The sequence below is a fragment of the Bombina bombina genome, chromosome 6 (genome assembly GCF_027579735.1).
Source record: "Bombina bombina isolate aBomBom1 chromosome 6, aBomBom1.pri, whole genome shotgun sequence".
Classification (NCBI taxonomy): Eukaryota; Metazoa; Chordata; class Amphibia; order Anura; family Bombinatoridae; genus Bombina; species Bombina bombina.
The window spans coordinates 74,767,144-74,786,344 of NC_069504.1; the positions used below are offsets into that span (position 1 = coordinate 74,767,144).

General features: G+C 37.9%; 2 protein-coding genes across 6 annotated transcripts in view; one reads left to right on the plus strand and one right to left on the minus strand.

Moving 5' to 3' along the window:
* UPF2 (UPF2 regulator of nonsense mediated mRNA decay) overlaps positions 1–8,986 on the minus strand; it is a 654,310-nt gene extending 645,324 nt beyond the window's left edge. For 2 of the 5 annotated variants that reach the window (XM_053716468.1, XM_053716469.1), the window contains exon 1: positions 8,770–8,985. The gene's annotated coding sequence lies outside the window, so the exon portion shown is untranslated. Of the gene's footprint in view, positions 1–265; positions 406–8,769 lie in introns of all 5 variants that reach the window. The other 3 variants (XM_053716467.1, XM_053716466.1, XM_053716470.1) reach the window with 3 other exon arrangements.
* A 4,885-nt stretch (positions 8,987–13,871) lies between these two features.
* DHTKD1 (dehydrogenase E1 and transketolase domain containing 1) overlaps positions 13,872–19,201 on the plus strand; it is a 169,380-nt gene continuing 164,050 nt past the window's right edge. Inside the window, exons 1-2 of the mRNA XM_053716471.1 lie at positions 13,872–14,117; positions 16,134–16,289. Coding sequence (XP_053572446.1) covers positions 13,946–14,117; positions 16,134–16,289 — 328 coding nt within the window. The 5' untranslated portion in view covers positions 13,872–13,945. The remainder of the gene's footprint in view (positions 14,118–16,133; positions 16,290–19,201) is intronic.

Here is a 19,201-nt window from a genome sequence, read left to right on the forward strand (position 1 = left end):
GCCAATATATTGTGTGTGTGTGTGTATATGTATATACTACCGGTGTTCGGTATTTTTGTGGAGGACGCCTGGCAACCCTATTTAGCTGGTAGTGTGAAAATACAATACAACTGACACCAGAAGAAGGATTGAATATAATTATTCTCTGACTTGTATATTTTGTCCCTCTCTAACTCAGAATGCCCTTATATTGGAATAAGATACTATTGTTAATCCTTTATATAAAATAACCACTGGGAAAGCCAGTAATATAGTGTGTACTCACTGTATAGTATCCAATCTCCTGTTTAGATCTACGAACCTGAATAAAAGGTTCTTCACAACTTGGAGATGATATTTTAGATGAATCCCTGCCGGACAAACACATTCTCTATCTCCAGAGCACAGTACCTCATGCCACTCCCTCTAGCAAAATATAAAAAAAATGCTAATTTATTGTTCCTCATGTTCACAAAGACATTTTCAAGGGAACTTCAACTGCTATAATGTGATGTCAATCCTGAAGTATCTACTGGATGATCTGGCTCATGTATGCTCAAGTCTTTGGACTAGATGATCTGAGACCAACACCCAACCTTACTAAACAAAATCTAGTCTAACCACCTAGCAATGTGGCTTCTACTGGTGATATCCCCTCCTAGTATTAGTTGGATTCACCCACTATTATAACTGGAAATTGAATTACTCTGTTAAAGTAAGCATTTGCTACAAAGGGCTGATTTCCCCCTTTATATTAGCTGCTAAACTGATCCCAGATGCTATTATGACTATGTCACTAGAGATACATGAAGATACACTTATACGTCTGAGCATATTTGGAAACTGTCTTCTCTATCTCCTGAATTACATTTGTCACCATCTCTGGAAAAAAGTGCCAGTGAGGTACAGAATTATTTTGTGACAGGTCAACTTCAGGGAAGAAAAGGAAGACCTCATGAACTGTACATGGTTAATTCCTGTTGTAACCTTAAAGAACCTGACAAAATTGTGTATAATGGGAATATGTAAGCATGTGTACTTTAAATCAGGGCTCAACAAATTTGTTTAAAATATAGGAGCCAGAAACGTTTTACCACCCCTTTGATCAGGGTGGATAAAACAAAAAGTATTAAAAAAAATAAGATTTTTTTTTTAACTAAATATGTATTTTTTTTAATAAAATGCCTTTTGAGGGGATATCTACCTTTATTAACCTCTTGTGGTGATAAGACAAACGGCAGTTACATAAACAAGCTGCTCTGAAACCTGATTCTGCTTGAGCAGCTGGAGCTGGGCTCCCTACAAGGACGGGCACGGTAGCAGTGGAGACCCTGTAGTTACGACTCTGCCAACAAATATTCAAATATGATACAAATGCACAGGTACATTTTAAGGATGCATTTTATTAGTAACTGTCTTAATGGGCAGAAATAGTTAAATACAAAGCCTTAAAACCAATTTAACAAATGTATATGTATGCCTTCAGTAACTATTTATAAATAATCCATTCATCACCCTTTGCCAGGCTCGCTGTGGTTCTACCATCCCCCAAATATGCCACCTGTGGTCTCTAGCATTCTCCCATATTACGCTATGGACACCACCAATGTGCCTACTTTCAATGGACATTGTGTTCAAATTGTTTCTGTTCGATAGATAAAAGAGCAACTGTTAAATTTTTACTTTAGCTGCCTTATAATAAACTTACTAGAAAAAAATAAATTTAAGTTCCATGAATCAGATAAAGTATGCAATAAAAATAGGTGGATAAAAAAAAATCAATAAAAAAAAAAAAAAATGTTTTATTTAAATAAAAAATTTTTTAAAATAAAATGCTTTTTTGAGAAAAAAAACAAACATCTATCTATAGATGATTTAAGATATATAAAAGTTATTCTTCCTGAAACAAGGATTCATTTTAAATTAAGTAGCTTGAGAAAAACAATTCTATATCCACACACATTGTCATGCTCTCCAAGAAGTTTCCGTAAGATTATTTCTGTCATTTTTTCTTCATCTAGAAGATATCACATATTCTTGATTTTGTGGTTCTCAAGACTGTTAATTTGTGTCTGTAGAAATAGCATGCCTCTTCTTCACTGCAAAAATGTTATAAAATAACCACACAAATATGAGAAAAACCTAAATGGGACATAAACCCAATATTTTTCCTTTTATGATTCAGAAAGAGCTTACCATTTTAAACAACTTTCAGATTTACTTATATTATTAAATTAGCTTCATTCTCTTGTTATCCTTTGCTGAAGGAGCAGCAATGCACTACTAGGGGCTAGCTGAACACATTGAGTGAGCCAATGACAAGAGGCATATATGTGCAGCCATCATTCAGCAGCTAGCTCTCAGTAGTGCATTGCTGCTGAGCCTACCTAGGTATGCTTTTTAACAAAGGATAACAAGAGAAACAGTAAATTAGAAAATATATAAGAAATACATTGGAAAGTTGTTTAAAATGGATTGCTCTGTCTGAATCATAAAAGTTTAATTTTGACTTTACTGTCCCCTTTAATCCTATTATTCTACGGCAATTCTATGTACACAGAATCAACCCCTTATTAACCCCTTCATGTTTCCGATGTAAACACTTGCTTGAAAAATTAAATCTTGCAATTTTCAATGTGATCACGTGATTTCAAGGCTGGGATCGGATCATGGGGGACTGCCTACGATGCTAGGCACACCCCCCAGTCCAATTTGCCATTGCCTAAAATGAGGAGACTGCAGGACGCAAAAAAAAAAGTAGGACTTTTTATGCTGTCCAAACGGCATTAGAGCCCAGCACTGTTAAGACGGCATGGAATGTCCTAACGCTGTGAAGTGGTTGCGTTTCAAGAAGATAAATTAATAGAATTGTTTGGAGTGGAATAGATCTCCAGAAGGGCCTAAGTGTGAGGAGGGAGTGGCAAGCATTAAAAACGAAAATGAAACCTATAAAGTTATTGCTTTAGTTAAATAAAAATAATTAAATTGTTAATAAAAGGGACATTAAACGCTGGGGGGGGGAAGTTACATGATTCTAACCTATGTGCAGAATTATGTAACATGAGCTTTTTTTTAGATTTTCTTTTTTAAAAATGCCTAATTTTTCTCTGAAAACGATACTTGCTTTTTCAAACAGTGCATCGCGGGCTCACTGTTCAATTACAGCAAGGTTGATCACACAATTGAATTGCATATAGCGTGCTCCTGCACTAGTTAAAGCATTCTTGAATAGATTCTCTTAGCAACAATATTGTTTCAAAAAATCCATATATACCAAAGTTCAATTAATGGAATACCAAAGTTCAATTGATAGAGTGGCAAAGTTCTCAAATAGATGTAAAAAAATCAAGTCAGTTTAGCAGAGAATTCCAACTAAAAGAATGTGTTGTCAAGACCTATTGTAAAGATATAAATCAATTTTTTAGAAGACAGAATTCAAATGTAAAAGTGAGGAAACCTGGATTACAATATGAGAAAATGAGCGTATCCTGTGTATAACACTATTATCGAGTTGTAAAATAAAGATACGTATTCCTCCATTTTTTCCTTTTTTCTTTTCTTTTCTTTTATTTGGGATTAAGTTAAGAAAGTATTGTTTCTAAAAAGGAATGTCTCTAGTAAGGAATGCTTATAGAAAAGAGAGAGCCTAGGTTTTCAATTGAAAAAAAAAAAAAAAAACTCGATGAGGTTATCATAAGAGAGCCCAGTGACGTAACCAAAGTCAAGACCAATCAGATAGAAGGCGGCATTATTTGAATAGGAAAGCCGAGTAATCACAGTATCTTGAAAAAGCCCGGAACGCGGGTGAAACGCGTAGAAACTGTGATAGAAAGCTGTATCGCAAGGAATCCCTTTGCTAACCCAGATTGTGGAACCCACTTTAAAAAGGTTCACTATTGTACTGGTCGGAGCGAAAGAAACTAGCTACCTGTCTGTCACCTGCGTACGAGGAGTACTAAGTGCAGGAATACCGACGGACCCCAGACAGACTCACACCTGCGTACACCGGAGTACTAAGAGCAGGTAAAGAAGCCATCGGTTTATAGGAGAGCTTGCGCAAGCTGAAGAAAACCGAAATATTGCACCGCTACAATTACCCAGACTTAAAAAGACCGGTAAGCCCTGAGACTTCAACCGCACTCGATAAGAGGTAAGACCATCCACGAAGCGGGGTTAACACATGAAGCAGGAGGTAAGACCACCTATATAGTGGGTCAGATATACCTCACAAAGTGCCACTCAAATTTATTGCAAATAATATACGAGCAAGATTGTCGCTCTGCTAAACAGACTTGATTTTTTTACATCTATTTGAGAACTTTGCCACTCTATCAATTGAACTTTGGTATTCCATTAATTGAACTTTGGTATATATGGATTTTTTGAAACAATATTGTTGCTAAGAGAATCTATTCAACAATATAACAAAATCCGCTGTCTCAATATACAGACCACACATCTTTGTAACATTTGTGGACATCGTTATTTTACCTAGAAAGACTAAATCATCTGGGCTCTCTCTTTAATATTTCATCAACATTTGATTTTATTTTGTTGAGTTATTATTTAAATATTTTATCTGTAAAGACATATAGCTATTAATTTTATTTTTGTTTTTATTCTATAACTGCAATTTAATAAATACTTTGACTATATAAAAATGCATTTGATATTCATTGAATAGAAATCATCCTTAGTTTACATTTGTTTCCAATAATCTAGTAGAGTGATTTACAATAGGGATATATATTCCTGTAGATATATATTATTGTTACAGTATATATTCAGTAGGAAACCAAATATATTTTATCTCCTAGTTTTTAATACTTTTTAGCTTTTAGTAGCGCCACTCTCAACTACAAATTAACTTTAAATTCGTGATCAGGAAGGGGGTTACAGAGAGAGGCAAAAGTATTTTAAGTCTGAGCGCTGTTATATATATATCTCTGTATATCACTAGTTAAAGCATTCGCCTACCTTACCTAGTGCTGAAGAGCGATACATGTAATTCAATGGCATGATCGGGCTTGCTGAGGGAGAGATTCAAAATGTGTGTGAGGATTTGAGTAAGAGTAAGAGAGAGGGAAGGAAGTAGTGAGTGTATGGGATTGAGGGGGCAGGTAGTGAGGTGAAAATATATACAGACAGAAACCGCTTCCTCTGTCACAGGAGCAAAAGAACTGAAATTGGGGTTTTGGAAGTTTCAACGGGGAGTTACAGACTCTAAATTACAGATTATTTTAATTCTGATGGAATCAATTTTGTTGATGAAATGGCTGGCAAAATCTTGAGTTGAGAGAGAAGTGGTAGTAGAAGGAGGTGGTGGTGAGCGAAGAAGGGTACTGAAAGTGGAGAACAGACGTTTTGGGTTTGAAGAAAGAGTAGAGAAGTAATCCGGCTAAGAGGTTAAGGGATTGTCACTCAGCAGTGCAGGAACATCCAAGTAGGTAGCATGCCACAGATGAGGAGGAGCCCATGATTTCCAAGATATGGTAGGAGGGGTCGAATTGTCAAGGACCGATGTAGAGTTGTAGTGACAGATAGATTGGTCAGTGCAGGAAAAGGAGGATATGGAAGAGAGCAGAAGTTTGAGAGAGAGATTGAGAGCTATTGTTGATCTAGTGGAAATGCTTCTGTGGAGTTTGGTGTGAGGGCTATAAGGAGGGAGAGTAGTAGGAAGTGCTGTTATGTTGCAAGTGAGGAGATGATAGTCAGAAAGTGGAAAAGAGGAATTTGTGAAGTTTGAGAGAGTGCATCTATAGCTGAAAATCAGATCAAGGGAGTGCTTTATCTTTGTGAGTGGGAGGGGTCAGTCCATTGTGATAGTTTTTAAGAGGAACTGAGCTTGAGACATTTTTTTTCTCCAGGAGCAGAGGGATTGTAAATAGGGAGGAATGAGGACATGGGTATCTGAGTAGAGGAAATAAGGTAGTCAGACAGCAAAGTAATCAAGAAATTTAGTTAATGAGCCAGGGAAGCAATAAATACAGTCAGGTGTCCCATGAACGCTGTCAGAGGAAAAAATGATAATATCACAGAAAGAAACTTGTTGAATACTGTAATACTGATATAAACGTTAATTTGCCTTTCCTAAGAAGAGGTCTTCCAGTCCATTATCTCACCATCTATAAAAGGCTGGCGCTGTGTGTTTACACAGGGATTTCTATGCTTGTTCATATATCTTTTGTTCAAGAAAATAACTAGTTAGCTAGCTTACTTCAAATTTATATGTAGAATAGAAAATGTAAGATAGAGGATGTAAAACATACAACATAAAGTGAAGGGCTGTTGGCTTCAATACGAACTGTAACAGAAACATCAAATGGATTATTTTACGTTTTTTCCTTTCTACTGTTAAAGGTTTCTCAGATACAAGACATCTGTATAAGTGTGTCTGCTTTTATTTTTGAACAACTTAGTTTAGTTATCTTTATTTATTTATATCCACATAATTAATGTAAAAGATTCAACAGCTTTCAATAGTATAGGGGTTAAAACTTTGATGTGGTTGTCCATAATGTGAAACAACTTTGCCTTGAGCAGCCATGCATGGTTATCTGAGGAATTGACTTTCACTTTTTCAGCTGCGAAAAGACTTATTCCAAGAAACTCTAAAACTTAGGAGAACAGTGGTCTATATCCCCAATGTCCTCCTGAATTCTGAGAAAAAGATACCAACAATGTAGGTTTCACATTTGTCTCCAATACCTTGGCCAATAGAAATTATTTAAAAACTTTTAAACATTAAATGGCATAAAATGCAGGGGGGGGGGGGTTTACTAGACGAAATTAAACAATAAACTGTTTACTTTGCAACATTTTAATGTAATTTAACTCTGAAATAGTGTATTTTATAATTGTGAGAATCGAAAATGCACAGACTTCAAAAGCTTAACCCTGCTGCAGATCTGTCTCTATTTAGTCTCAGCAGGAGATTAGATAAAATATGGCAAGACAATGTAAATGTTAGTAACAAAATTACAGTGGCTTGCCTTGTCTACTCCAGTAACTAGTCCAGATTGGCTATTTCAATACTTTATAGGCTAAATACAGGGCAAGTCTCATAGGTGTAAGTTCTCAGCATATTGTTTTTCTTGTCCGTGGGTCTGTACAAAGTGGGCAAGTTGTGAAAAAGAGAACCATTTTTTTTAAGGGATTTAACCCAGTTGAAACAGTTACTTATGGACACAAAATTGCCAGTATGTGTAACTGTAGTAAACATGTTAAAATATTTATAACAAAACAAAAGTAAAACTAACAGGCAGTGCATGTTTGTACATGACTGATACCTATGTATCTATTGCTCTCTGGCTGTTAGGGACAGCTCCCTTTGCTCATCACAGGAACAAATTAAAAATAAAGTGATACAATTTGATATATTTCAGTTACCATACAGTATATTTTTTCAGTACAGTGTCCTATGACCCCATGACCCAAAATATCAAAACAGAATCCATGTTATCTTAGGTCAAATAACTACCAAATGTAACCTAAGGTGTAATTCTTCTCAAATAGTTTTGATACAAATTCTTATTTTTAATCACACCAGACCTACATCATCACATATCCATGCCAACAGCATCAACCATGCTTTCTTCCTCTTCAGACCTTGCCTAATACATTTTCATATGATCTTAGTCATAGGTCTTTCCCAGTCTTGAGCCACTTTAAGACTTTAAACACTCATGTCAAGTCTTCTTCAGCATTGTATCACCTCAAAACCAAACCACCATGCTTCATTTCACCACAACACTCCCATAACGTAACATCTTATAGCAGGTCCTCCAACAGCTCGTGCCATCTCAGACCTATAGCATGACACAACCCATACAAACATATCCACAGGCTCTCCTCTAGCTATCGCCACCTCAAATCTATACTCCCACGCTCTGCACACCAGCTTATTCCTGGGTCGAATTCCATCATATGCCACCTCAGCACATACCACCAAACACCCTATGCCATCACACACTCCATACCATCATGCACAGGTCCTCCTTATGTTTGTGCCACCTCAGATTCATAATACACAACCAGTCTCAAATTGGTACACATCAGATTCATAATATCCTGCATCCCAACTGCCACCTTGTGCACAGGTCCAATTCTAGCTTTTAACGCCTCTGTCACATACTATCCCACTTTATACAAAAAGCCTCCTTCCAGATTTTGCCACCTTTGAGTCATAACATTGCATAACCAATAACACCTTATACACAGGTCCAATTTTAACTTGTACCACATCACACATATAACATCACAACCCTTACCACCAATTACACAGGTCCTCCTTACAGTTTTTGCAACATCAGACTCATAGCAGCACATAACCCATACAGGCTTATACACAGGTCCATGCCATCTTACACAAAATACTTACAGTATTTGCCACCAAAGACACATTGTATCACACAACCCATACCAGCTTATATACAGGTCCAATTCTAACTTCTACCTCCCCAGACACATGCAATAACACACCCACGCCACCTTACACATATCCTCCACATCATACAAATCATCGCGCACTCCATGCCACCCTATAAGCAGGTCCAACTGCAGCTTGTGACATCTTAGCCCAATACAGACTGCACAACACCTTACACAAAGATACAACTCCAGATTGTGGTACTTTAGGCCCATAATTTCACACATTTCAAACCACCTTACAAAATACTCTGTACAGTTTTACACCCTGTGCAGCCTTACACGGTGACATGGTCTCCTCAAATACCAACGAGCAAAGTGTAAACAAATATATACCCGCTCACCGAGCACCGGACCGTTTACCTTTGAATGTGTAAACACTCCGCTCCACAGCACGAACCCTTTATGAGGACCCTGGAACGTACCAGCCGCTTGCCTCCCGCACAAGCAGCGGTGCACTGAGGTGGAAAACTGTCAGGTAGCTCCGGTAATCCGTAGAAAGTGACAGGTAAAACTGAGTATAAAGTCAGCAGGTGATGTACGTATGTAAACAGGCACCTAGGAAGGCAGCTACACAGTACACAGGACCCCAGTACTCTGTGCGCAGATCCTGACAGGAGACGGAAGTGGAAACACCGGAAGTTGTGTCTGTTGTTGTTGTAGTGTTTCTAAGTTTGATGGACTAAACTGACATATTACAATTATACTATACACGTTCTATTTCTTTTATTGTATAAGAGAATACAAAATTATCTGTAAATCTCTTGTGCAAACATGTTAGAATATATGCTCCCAGCAAAACTAATAAAGTGCAATATTTAGCTTTCACCACATATTTGTTTATTATTTTTTTCTTGTGTGCACTTCAGCATGTTGGAGTTCCAGTTATTAAGGGGATATGAAACCCACATTTTTTCCTTCATGATGCAGGTAGAGCTTGTGACGGATTAGGGTACCCAGTGGGTAGCTCCGCCAAAGGATCCTTCCTGCACCTGTAACCAGCCGCTATGTAGCGGAGCAAAGTGATTTTAGCTGAGCCCACACTAATAATTAGACAGACTAGCATTCAGGTGAAAACAAGAAGTACCTCTTTATTGGGAAAACACACAGTTTATATACACAATCTCATCAAGATAAGAGCCTTATCAGTCCCCTAAGTCTCCCGCCATTTCCGCCCTTCCAGACAGGTTGGCGCCGTCCTTAGAGTCCATTGACCCATAGTGTCCAGCGGTATAAGGATCATGGTTCCGGGGTGATCCCGGGGGAGCGGCGGCACTTCCAGCTGCTACAGTCCAAAAAGCAACATGATCCATGGCTGGGGGCCGGAGCTATGGGTGATTAAACGTACAATGGGAAGGTCACTGGGAAGTGGGGGTTGTAGAGGGGGCTTCCGGCAATCACCCCACCTCTTGCCCTCCCCAAGGGCTACCAATCCCCAAAAGAGCAGAGCTTTGGGACAAGGGGCTGCTGGAGCGACCTGGGTAAGGGAACCTGGGGATGCGGCTCGGTCAGCCGGAGACTCTGAGGGACTAGGCGGTCAGGGACCAGCTCTTTCATGACGATGTGTAAACCATTAAACAAAGTAAATCAAAGGTTTGGGAGATCTCAGTTGCTCTCAAAAGCCCAAATCTGCTTATAAACAGAAGGGGGTGCAGTAGTAGGGTGTGGAGGTTTAACCCCTGCAGCCCGGTATCCATGACACTTGTGATTTGAAACAACTTTCTAATATACTTCTACTATCATTTTCTTTGTTCTCGTGGTATCTTTTGTTGAAACTAAAGGAGGCAAATTTAGGAGCCAACCCTTTTATGGAGCACTATATTGCAGCTGTTTTGCAAGAATGTTATCTATCTGCAAGATAGGGTTGCCACCTCCACCATGTTTTCCTTGACACTTATGAGTTACATATGCTGCAGGGGGAAACGTATTGAACATCACAGGAATAGTGCAGATGAACAGCACAATACATGTTCCTCCTTGCACACCCTACAGCATGTGTAACTCACAAGTGTCCAGGAAAACAAGGCCGAGGTGGCAACACTACCGCAAGAACACTAGATGGCAGCATTATTTCCTGACATATATTGCTCCAGATGCCTACCTAGATATCTCTTCAACACAGAATATTATGGAAACAAAGCAAGATTGATAATAGAGGTGCACTGGAAACTTTTTTTTTAAATGCTTATGCTCTGAATCACAAAAAGAAATGTTTTGGATTTAATATGAAATGGAAAGTATTTCACTCAGCTGTCATATATGTTTTTTTTACGAATGGGCGGAACTACTCAATTTGCTATAGCGCCAAAGAGCACTAAGCAGATGCAACCTTATAAATAACTGGAGATTTGCGTGCACTTGGCTGCAGGAGCATTCATTTCGTTTATACGTTTTTAGAAGTTTGGGACTGAATTACAAATGTTCATGTCTTTCTAATAACTTTTATTAAAGGATAGAAAGGTTAAAATTTAAATGTGCATTTTGCATTTCGGTTTTAAATAGAAGCATTTTTGCAATATACTTCCAGTAGCAAAAATGCTTCTAGTCAAAGTTTAATTTTTTCAGTGGCATATGCAGATATGCTGTGAGGTCATGTGCATCAGTATTCAAGCTCAGAGAGCTTCTGGTGGTGTGTATTGTGCCTGTTCAGACTTAATTTTAGTCATACAAGCCACTCCAGAGAAAATGTGGTGAATAGGCCCTCACATCATATCTGTGCATGCCACTGAAAAAAAGTAATAACTTTTAAATTTTGACCTTTCTGTCCCTTTAAAAGTACTCGAAGCACATATGCTAATGTCTCTATATTTTTTATAAACGTTATAGTATCAGCAGTGTTACCCAAAAAAAAAAAAAAACATTTTAAAATATGAAGTTAACCCTTTCCTGCCTGGACTAAATTGTCTACATCGGAATTAAGTTCCAAAGTAAACAAATTGAAATCACGAGTCATGAGATCGTGTGATTTCAATGGTGTGATCGGGTCAGTGGGGAATGCCTATGACGCTAGGCACACCCTGCAGCCCGTGATCTCATTTACCAAGCCGCTATGGCTTCAGGACAGCCAAACGACTAGGACGTTCCATGCCGTCCTAATGGCACTAAAGCCCAGCACGGTTAGGACGGCATGGAGAGTCCTAACGGCAGGAAAGAGTAAATTATATTTTTTTTATGTTTTGTTTGTTTTACTTTGTCAGTTATCATTATTGTATAAGAGCAGCCATTTTCATTTATATCAAGGATTTATGACTCATAGGACTATCTGAATTAGGCATGGGCAATCGGATGCTTCATTATCATCCGAATGTGGAAGAAGGCGGCTGCTACTATCTGAATTAGGCATGAGCAATCGGATGCTTCATTATCATCCGAATGTGGAAGAAGGCGGCTGCTCACGGCATTTCTGAGCCAGATTTCTTATTGTGAAAGTGCAGCAGACTAAGATCTCTGGAAATCCAGATCTTAGCATGTTGCACTTTCACAAGAATATATCCAGCTCTGTAAAGAGACAAATGTTGCGTGTGGCTGCTGCCTTCTGCATCCCAATGCCTAACCTGTATCATAAAAGAAAAATTTGGAGTCATGTCCCTTTAAATATGTACAGTTATATATATGTCCTCATTCATAACACTCAATTATACATCATCTTTAATGATTGTAGTATCAATTAAAGCAAGTTACAATATGTACCTGGTAACATTATGATTTATTACTGTATAGCTCAAATTAGATACTTATACAGTATCTCTGTTAATTTTAATTTAAAGGGCCATTATATAAAAAAAGAACATGCTCTAATTGGTTCTAGTGTTTAATTTTAAGACTACCCAACACCTCTATGTTTTTACCCCCTGCAGATGGGTTAAACCCATAGTAGAAGTGCCACTTAGAACCTTCACAGGCTGCTGGTCTTGAGCGGAAACCGACACTGATCCAGTCAGCAGCTGGATCAAGTGGCTGGTGCTGCAGTATTTTTGCTGTGTTTGACTCCTTTGAAAATCCATTACATTAAGGGACAGGGTAGCTAGAGCATGCCATTTTTAACTTTAATGGCTCTTTAAAAAAAAGTCCAGTACAAATAGTTTAAAACATTTAGCTCATGCAGTGTACTAAAACCGGTTTGCAGTAAATTTGGCCACAGATTTAGTCATAGATGACTTCAGTTCTATTATGGAATCAAACCAGATGCCCCATAATAAGTGCATCTATCTGACAAGCAATTAGCAAAGTAAATGAATACACATAATAAATTGTTAGTAACAATAAATGCCACCAGTGTAAACCAAGAATAAGTAAGGAGAAATAAGGAGAGGCCGCTCCACCAAAGAGACGAAAGGCGGGCAGAAAGAAATAAAAGTGGAAAATAGATCTAAATAAAAGGGTATAAATTCCTACCGTTTGGGTATTTCTACCCAAATCAGCAAGTGCAATCCAGGGATCTAAACCAAAAATGGGCCGCCTTGTAAGCTTTTTCAAATAAAGATACCAAGAGAACGGAGAAAAAGAAATAATATGAGTAAATTAGAAAGCTGCTTAAAATTGCATGCTCTATCTGAATCACTAATGAAAAATTTTGGGTTCAGTATCCCTTTAAGAAATTGAAAATAGCTATAAACAAAAGTGCAGCGCTAAACTTAAAGGGATACTAAACCCAATTTTTTTTCTTTCATGATTCAACTAGAGCAGGCAATTTTAATCAACGTTCTAATTTACTCCTATTCTCAATTTGTCTTCGTTCTATTGCTATCTTTATTTAAAAAGCAGAAATATAAAGCTTAGGAGCCAGCCTTTTTTAGGTTCAGCACCCTGGATAGTGCTTGCTTATTGGTAGCTACATTTAGCCACCAGTAAACAAGCATAACCCAGGTTCTGAACCAAAAATGGTCTGGCTCCTAATCTTTACCTTCCTGCTTTTGAAATAAAGATAAAGAAAACGAGGAAAATTCATAATAGGAGTAAATGAGAACTTTGCTTAAAATTGCATGCTCTATCTGAATCATTAAAAAAATAAAATTGGGTTTAGTGTCTCTTTAAACTCTTATTTTGCCACTCCAAAAACAATCTTTCCCCTTTCCATTTCTGAAAACTTATGATGGATAAACCTTACAGGCTCAAATGAGAGGCCTGTAGCACTACAACAAAGACTGAAAATTCCTTTCGTGTCCCTTTTGTAGCTGTATTTTAGATTGGAAAGTAACATTTTATGTAACATCATAATCTATAGTTTACTATATAGCACACTGATCCTTTTCAGTAAAACAAGTACAGTAGCAATGACATTTGTCTGAAACTGATATAGCTGAACGTGACTTTCCCTAAAATGGTCCCTAGTATTTAGTTGCCTTTACTACCCTTGCCCTATGACCAGCTACAACTAGGCTCCTCCCCACTCTTAGGGATCTGTCATTTTTAGCACCGCGCCCCCTGGAATGAACCAATCGTCATCGAGGGGCGTACCCCAAACTGAAGCACGTTCTGTGCTACGCATGCTCAGACCACTGAGGCATTTAACTCTTTGCTTTGCCGCTGGGTTCTGAAAATGTTAACCTGTCTTTGTCACCCTACTAGGTCTGCCGTGTTATGGCGACCCCTCCTCCGCAGGTTTTATCACACCGAGCGGGGTGTTTATGGCTACAAACCGAAGAAGACTACAGGGAGCGGTGAGCAGCGAGGGATCACACAGGAGAGTGAAACAGCCGGTGGCAAAGCAGGTATATGCGTGGCCTGTGCCAACAAGAGTATGCCATGCTAATGTATTGCAGAATTATTACATATGTAACTACAATACAGTGACATCTGAAACAATAACATACATAAATAGTGTAGGTTTGTGCTGAGAACCACTTCATGGGTTTTGTTATCTTCTAACTAAAAAAGGGTTAACATTGTGAAGAGTCTGACTTAAGAGGCTTACAGCAGATTTATATTAACATTGTTTGTTATGTGTATCTTAAAGAAAAGCTGTTAAAGGAATAGTATAGTCAAAATTAAACTTTCATGATTCGGATAGAGCAGGCAATTTGAAGCAACTTTCTAATTTACTCCTATTATCATTTTTTCTTTGTTCTCTTGGTATCTTTATTTAAAAAAGCAAGAATGTAAGCTTAGGAGCCTGAACTTTTTTGGTTCAGAACCTGGGTAGCACTTTCTGATTGGTGTCTAAATGTAGCCACCAATAAGATACAAGGTTTTTTAACTGAATTTGGGATAAATGCATGATGTATACTTTAGTATTCACTTTTTTTTGTTAATAAGGACAATTCCTAACATTATATACATGGACCAGGGCACCCCTCCATAAATCTGACAGGAAAAATGTTAGTTAAAAATACATTCTAATATAAAAAAGAGCAATTTAATTTGAAACAAAATCCCTCTTTTACTATTTGTTTATTTAACTCACACAAAGGGGTTAAACACACAGTCAAGGTCACGCTGTCCCTGTGGAATACATTCTGAGAATTAGGGATGAAGAGACAGTTCCAGTATCACACTCTAGATAGGAAAGCAGACCGTGATTGGAATGTATGAACATATGCTTGCTCCTGATTGGATCACCATCCGTATACTTTTTTTGCAGGACTGCAGAAGGTTCGCTACTTTTGCTAAGTGTTTAATCCCTTTATAGGGTAATGTACATAGTAACAGAAGGATTTCATCTGAGGAAATATACATTTTATTCTTACTCTTTTAGATAGAATAAAGGTAAACATTGAGCTTTATTTCACTTTAAAGGGACATGAAACCCAACATTTGTCTTTTATGATTCAGATGGAAACTTTTTTTTAAATGTAATCTCTAATTTACTTCTGTTATCAAATTTGCTTAATTCTCATGTTATTCTTTGTTAAACAGATATCTAGATAGATAGTGCGCACGTTTCTTTCATGATTCGGGAAGAACATACAATTTCAAACAACTTTCCAATTTACTTCTAGTATCAAATTTGCTTCATTCTCTTCATTGCTGAAGGAACAACATTGCACTACTGAACACATCTAGTTAGCCAATCACAAGAGAAAAATGTGTGCAGGCACCAATCAGCAGCTAGCTCCCACTAGTGTAGGGTATGTGCGTATTCTTTCTCAACAAGGGATACCAAGAGAACAAAGCACATTTGAAAATAGAAGTTAATTTAAAAGTGTCTTTAAATGACACCACGCTTTATCTGAATCATGCAAGTTTAATCTTGACTTTTCTATCACTTTAAGGGGCCCATATTTAATTTATAGATATTGAACACATAACCCTGATTTATATAATGTATCTGCTGTTCTCCACCTCATTTGACTTTGCTAACAAAATATTTTTTGTTTCACTTTTTCCTGGGACCACAGAATCTATGGCACACATTCCCAGTTCTATTTTTTCTCTTGGGCCCCAAAACCTAGCATGAAGGACCCATGAACTGCAAGTTTGCCATCCCTGCTCAGTCTAAATCATAAAAGTATGATTTTGACTTTTATGTCCCCATAATATAAAAGATTGTAGGTTTGAAAGAATTGTTAACATTTTTTTTATTTATTATTATAATTAGCTTATATGTGTTTCTCAATTTTAAAATGATTGCAATTATTTTTATTTAATTTTGTAAATCCAGTCTTTCATACAAAACTGAAAACCTCAACCCCATGTTTAGATCCAGTTACTTATTTACCTTCAAAATTGCTTAGTATTTGTTACTTGTTAAGTATAACAACCTTCATACTTCTGTACCTTTTTTGCAGTGGACCATGGCCTTGCTCGCCTTGTTACAGCTTACCGTGAACACGGTCACAAAGCTGCAAAGATTAACCCATTGTTTGCTGGTCAAGCAGTGATGGATATGGTTCCAGAAATACAAGTGCTAACAGAAGTACTACATGGACCTTTCAGCACTATAGGTAAAAGCATAATGTTTGCTTATCTCTTGTTCATACACGACTGCTTTAAGGCGCTGAGTCTCGGTGGGTTTTGTCAGTTCAGGATTTAGCTTGTATGATTTGTGGTGAAATGTAGACAATCAAGGCCGGATTGGCCTACCAGGATACCAGGAGATTTCCCGGTGGGCTGCAGCAGCTTGGGCTGCAAAGCAATAATTTAAAGGGGTGATTAATGGATGTAATTGGGTTGTAGGTTGCCTATAAAACAATAATCTGGCATTTTTTTTTAAAATACCAAATAATATAATATAATTCTAAAAATAAATATTGGGGGAAGGAGTATCCCAGTAATCTCCTTTGAGAAAAATGGGGAAGGCGCATTATACTGAGTCAATGGAAAATAGGGCTGGCCCCCAAATTTTCCAGGGCTGCTTTTAATTCCCAATCCGGCCCTGTAGACAATATGGGTTGGATTCATCTGCACACCAGCACTAGGCTCCTTAATAAAGCCTCATTGGGTTCAGTATCACTTATATGCTAATGGAAAACAAGTCCCCCCCACCTCTGCAACAGACCTATACTCCTCCTTGCTCACTAGTGTCCCTGGTTTGTAAGTATCTCATTTTGCATCTCACTATGTAATGCGTAACTTCTTTCCTTCTTTATCCAATATTCTTACTCCTCAATCTCAATAGCTGTTGTCATCACACAGCACCTTATTCCTGCTTCCTTCGTGTCACATTTGACTCTCAGATCCAGGTTTGTTTCTCAGATCCAGTCCTTTGCCAATTTCTGCCACTTACCCCTTCAAAATACCTCTGAAATTTAGCACTTTCTTACACTAGACACTGCTAAGATCCTAGTCCACCCACCATACCCTGCCTCGACTACTCTGTCTGCTTTGGCCTCTAAACTCCCTTCTGTCCCCTCTGCAATCCATACTCAGCCAGGCTGGGCTGATCTTCCTTACACATCGCTCCCCTTCTGCTACACCTATCTGCAAATTTCTCCACTGGCTTCCTTTAATCTCAGGAATAAAATAAAGAATCTTGACCCTAACATACAAGTCCCTATATGATAATGCACCCTCCGATATGTTAGTTCTTATCTGTGAATATTCTATGTGATCCCTGTACTTTGACCTAATGTTTTCCTTCTCTCTTGTCTGCTCCTCACATTTCCGTCTACAGGACTGAACTAGAACTGCCCTATTCTGTGGAATTATATCTTGCTTCACAAGACTTGGCACAAGCTTTCAGAGCTTCAAGCATTCCCTAATAACACCACTGTTCATAGATGAATACAACCCACACCTATTTTCATTATTTCTTACTTCAAGTCCATTGTGGTGTTGCCATTTGGTATAATATTTCAATATTAAGGCTTTTTATCATTATCATATTTTTTATCATTATTGGATAGTAAGACTATGTCCACACATCCCCTGTATGTTGTATCGAGCTGAGCTAGTACAGGTAGCCCTCAGTTTACGCCGGGGTTAGGTTCCAGAAGGAATGGTTGCAAATCAAAACCATTGTAAATTGAAACCCAGTTTATAATGTAAGTCAATGGGAAGTGGGGGAGATAGGTTCCAGGCCCCTCTCAAAATTGTCATAAGTAACACCTAATACATTATTTTTAAAGCTTTGAAATGAAGACTTTAAATGCTAAACAGCATTATAAACCTAATAAAATAATCACACAACACAGAATATATAATTAAACTAAGTTAAATGAACAAAAACATTTGCTAATTGGCATTATAAACATAATAAAATAATCACACAACACAAACTTCACTTGCATTTTTCTGCAAACAGTTCTTTCTATGTATTCCAATCTGGACTGATTTATAGACAGGAAGATCTTGTTCCTTTGAAATCTGCTTGATAGCTCAGGTCTGGGTAAACTGATTAATTTCAACTTGCTTGGCTTTGCAGCAACACAAGCAGACAGCTCCACCTACTGGCTATTTTATGAAATGCACTGCTTCTCAATGCTTTTCAATAGCAGTCACATGACTGGAAAAAAAGGTTGTTATTCTGAAACGGTGTAAATTGAACCGTTGTAAACCGAGGGCCACCTGTATTGTTGTTAGTGGCTTCAGAAGTTCTTTCCAATGGCACGCTGGAATTCTTAGATTGTGAATGAAATTGAGTGTGTAATAATACTGAATTTAAAGCTATGGCGCTCTATACAGAGCTAAATAAGTGCAGTTTCCAGCTGTCTAATGAAACAGATTATATTGAAAACAAAAAAAAAAAAACAATTTAAAGAAGTTGTTCAGATATAAATACAGAGAACATTTTAAAATTACTTTTAAAATCTATATTGAAAATAAACCTTATACACAAAAACTAGAGATGATGCATATGAGGAAGAAATTTTCAAAGATAACGATAGGCTGCGGATGTTTGCAAGGAAGCCAATGGCAGGATAGCCACAGAGGAAAAGAATCCGGGAATCCTGTAATGATCCTGTCACCAAGTATAAAGGTCACAAATATAAGGTGTTATTATTTACTTACACCGGAAAGGGGCTTTGTGTCCTCGTGAGTGTCCCAAGGGTGGTTGCTTTTTTTGTGGATTTCAAAGCCGAGAGTCCGTCGGCGTGTGTGCAGTCTTCCAAACGGTTACGCCACAATGTAGCGTGTCGGACTACTTAATATCAATACCAGTATCCGGTGTAGTCTTTACAGGATTGTTACGGCTATGGAAGCCCAGGCAGGACAGAAAAAGAGCAATGCGTTTCAGCAAAGGTGCCTTTCTCAAGAGCTTGAGAAAGGCACCTTTGCCGAAACGCGTTGCTCTTTTTCTGTCCTGCCTGGACTTCCATAGCCGTAACGATCCTGTAAAGACTACACCTGATTTTTTTTTGTCAATTCTTAGATTGTGACAATAGGACATCAATGGTAGATCGGGCACAGAGCATAA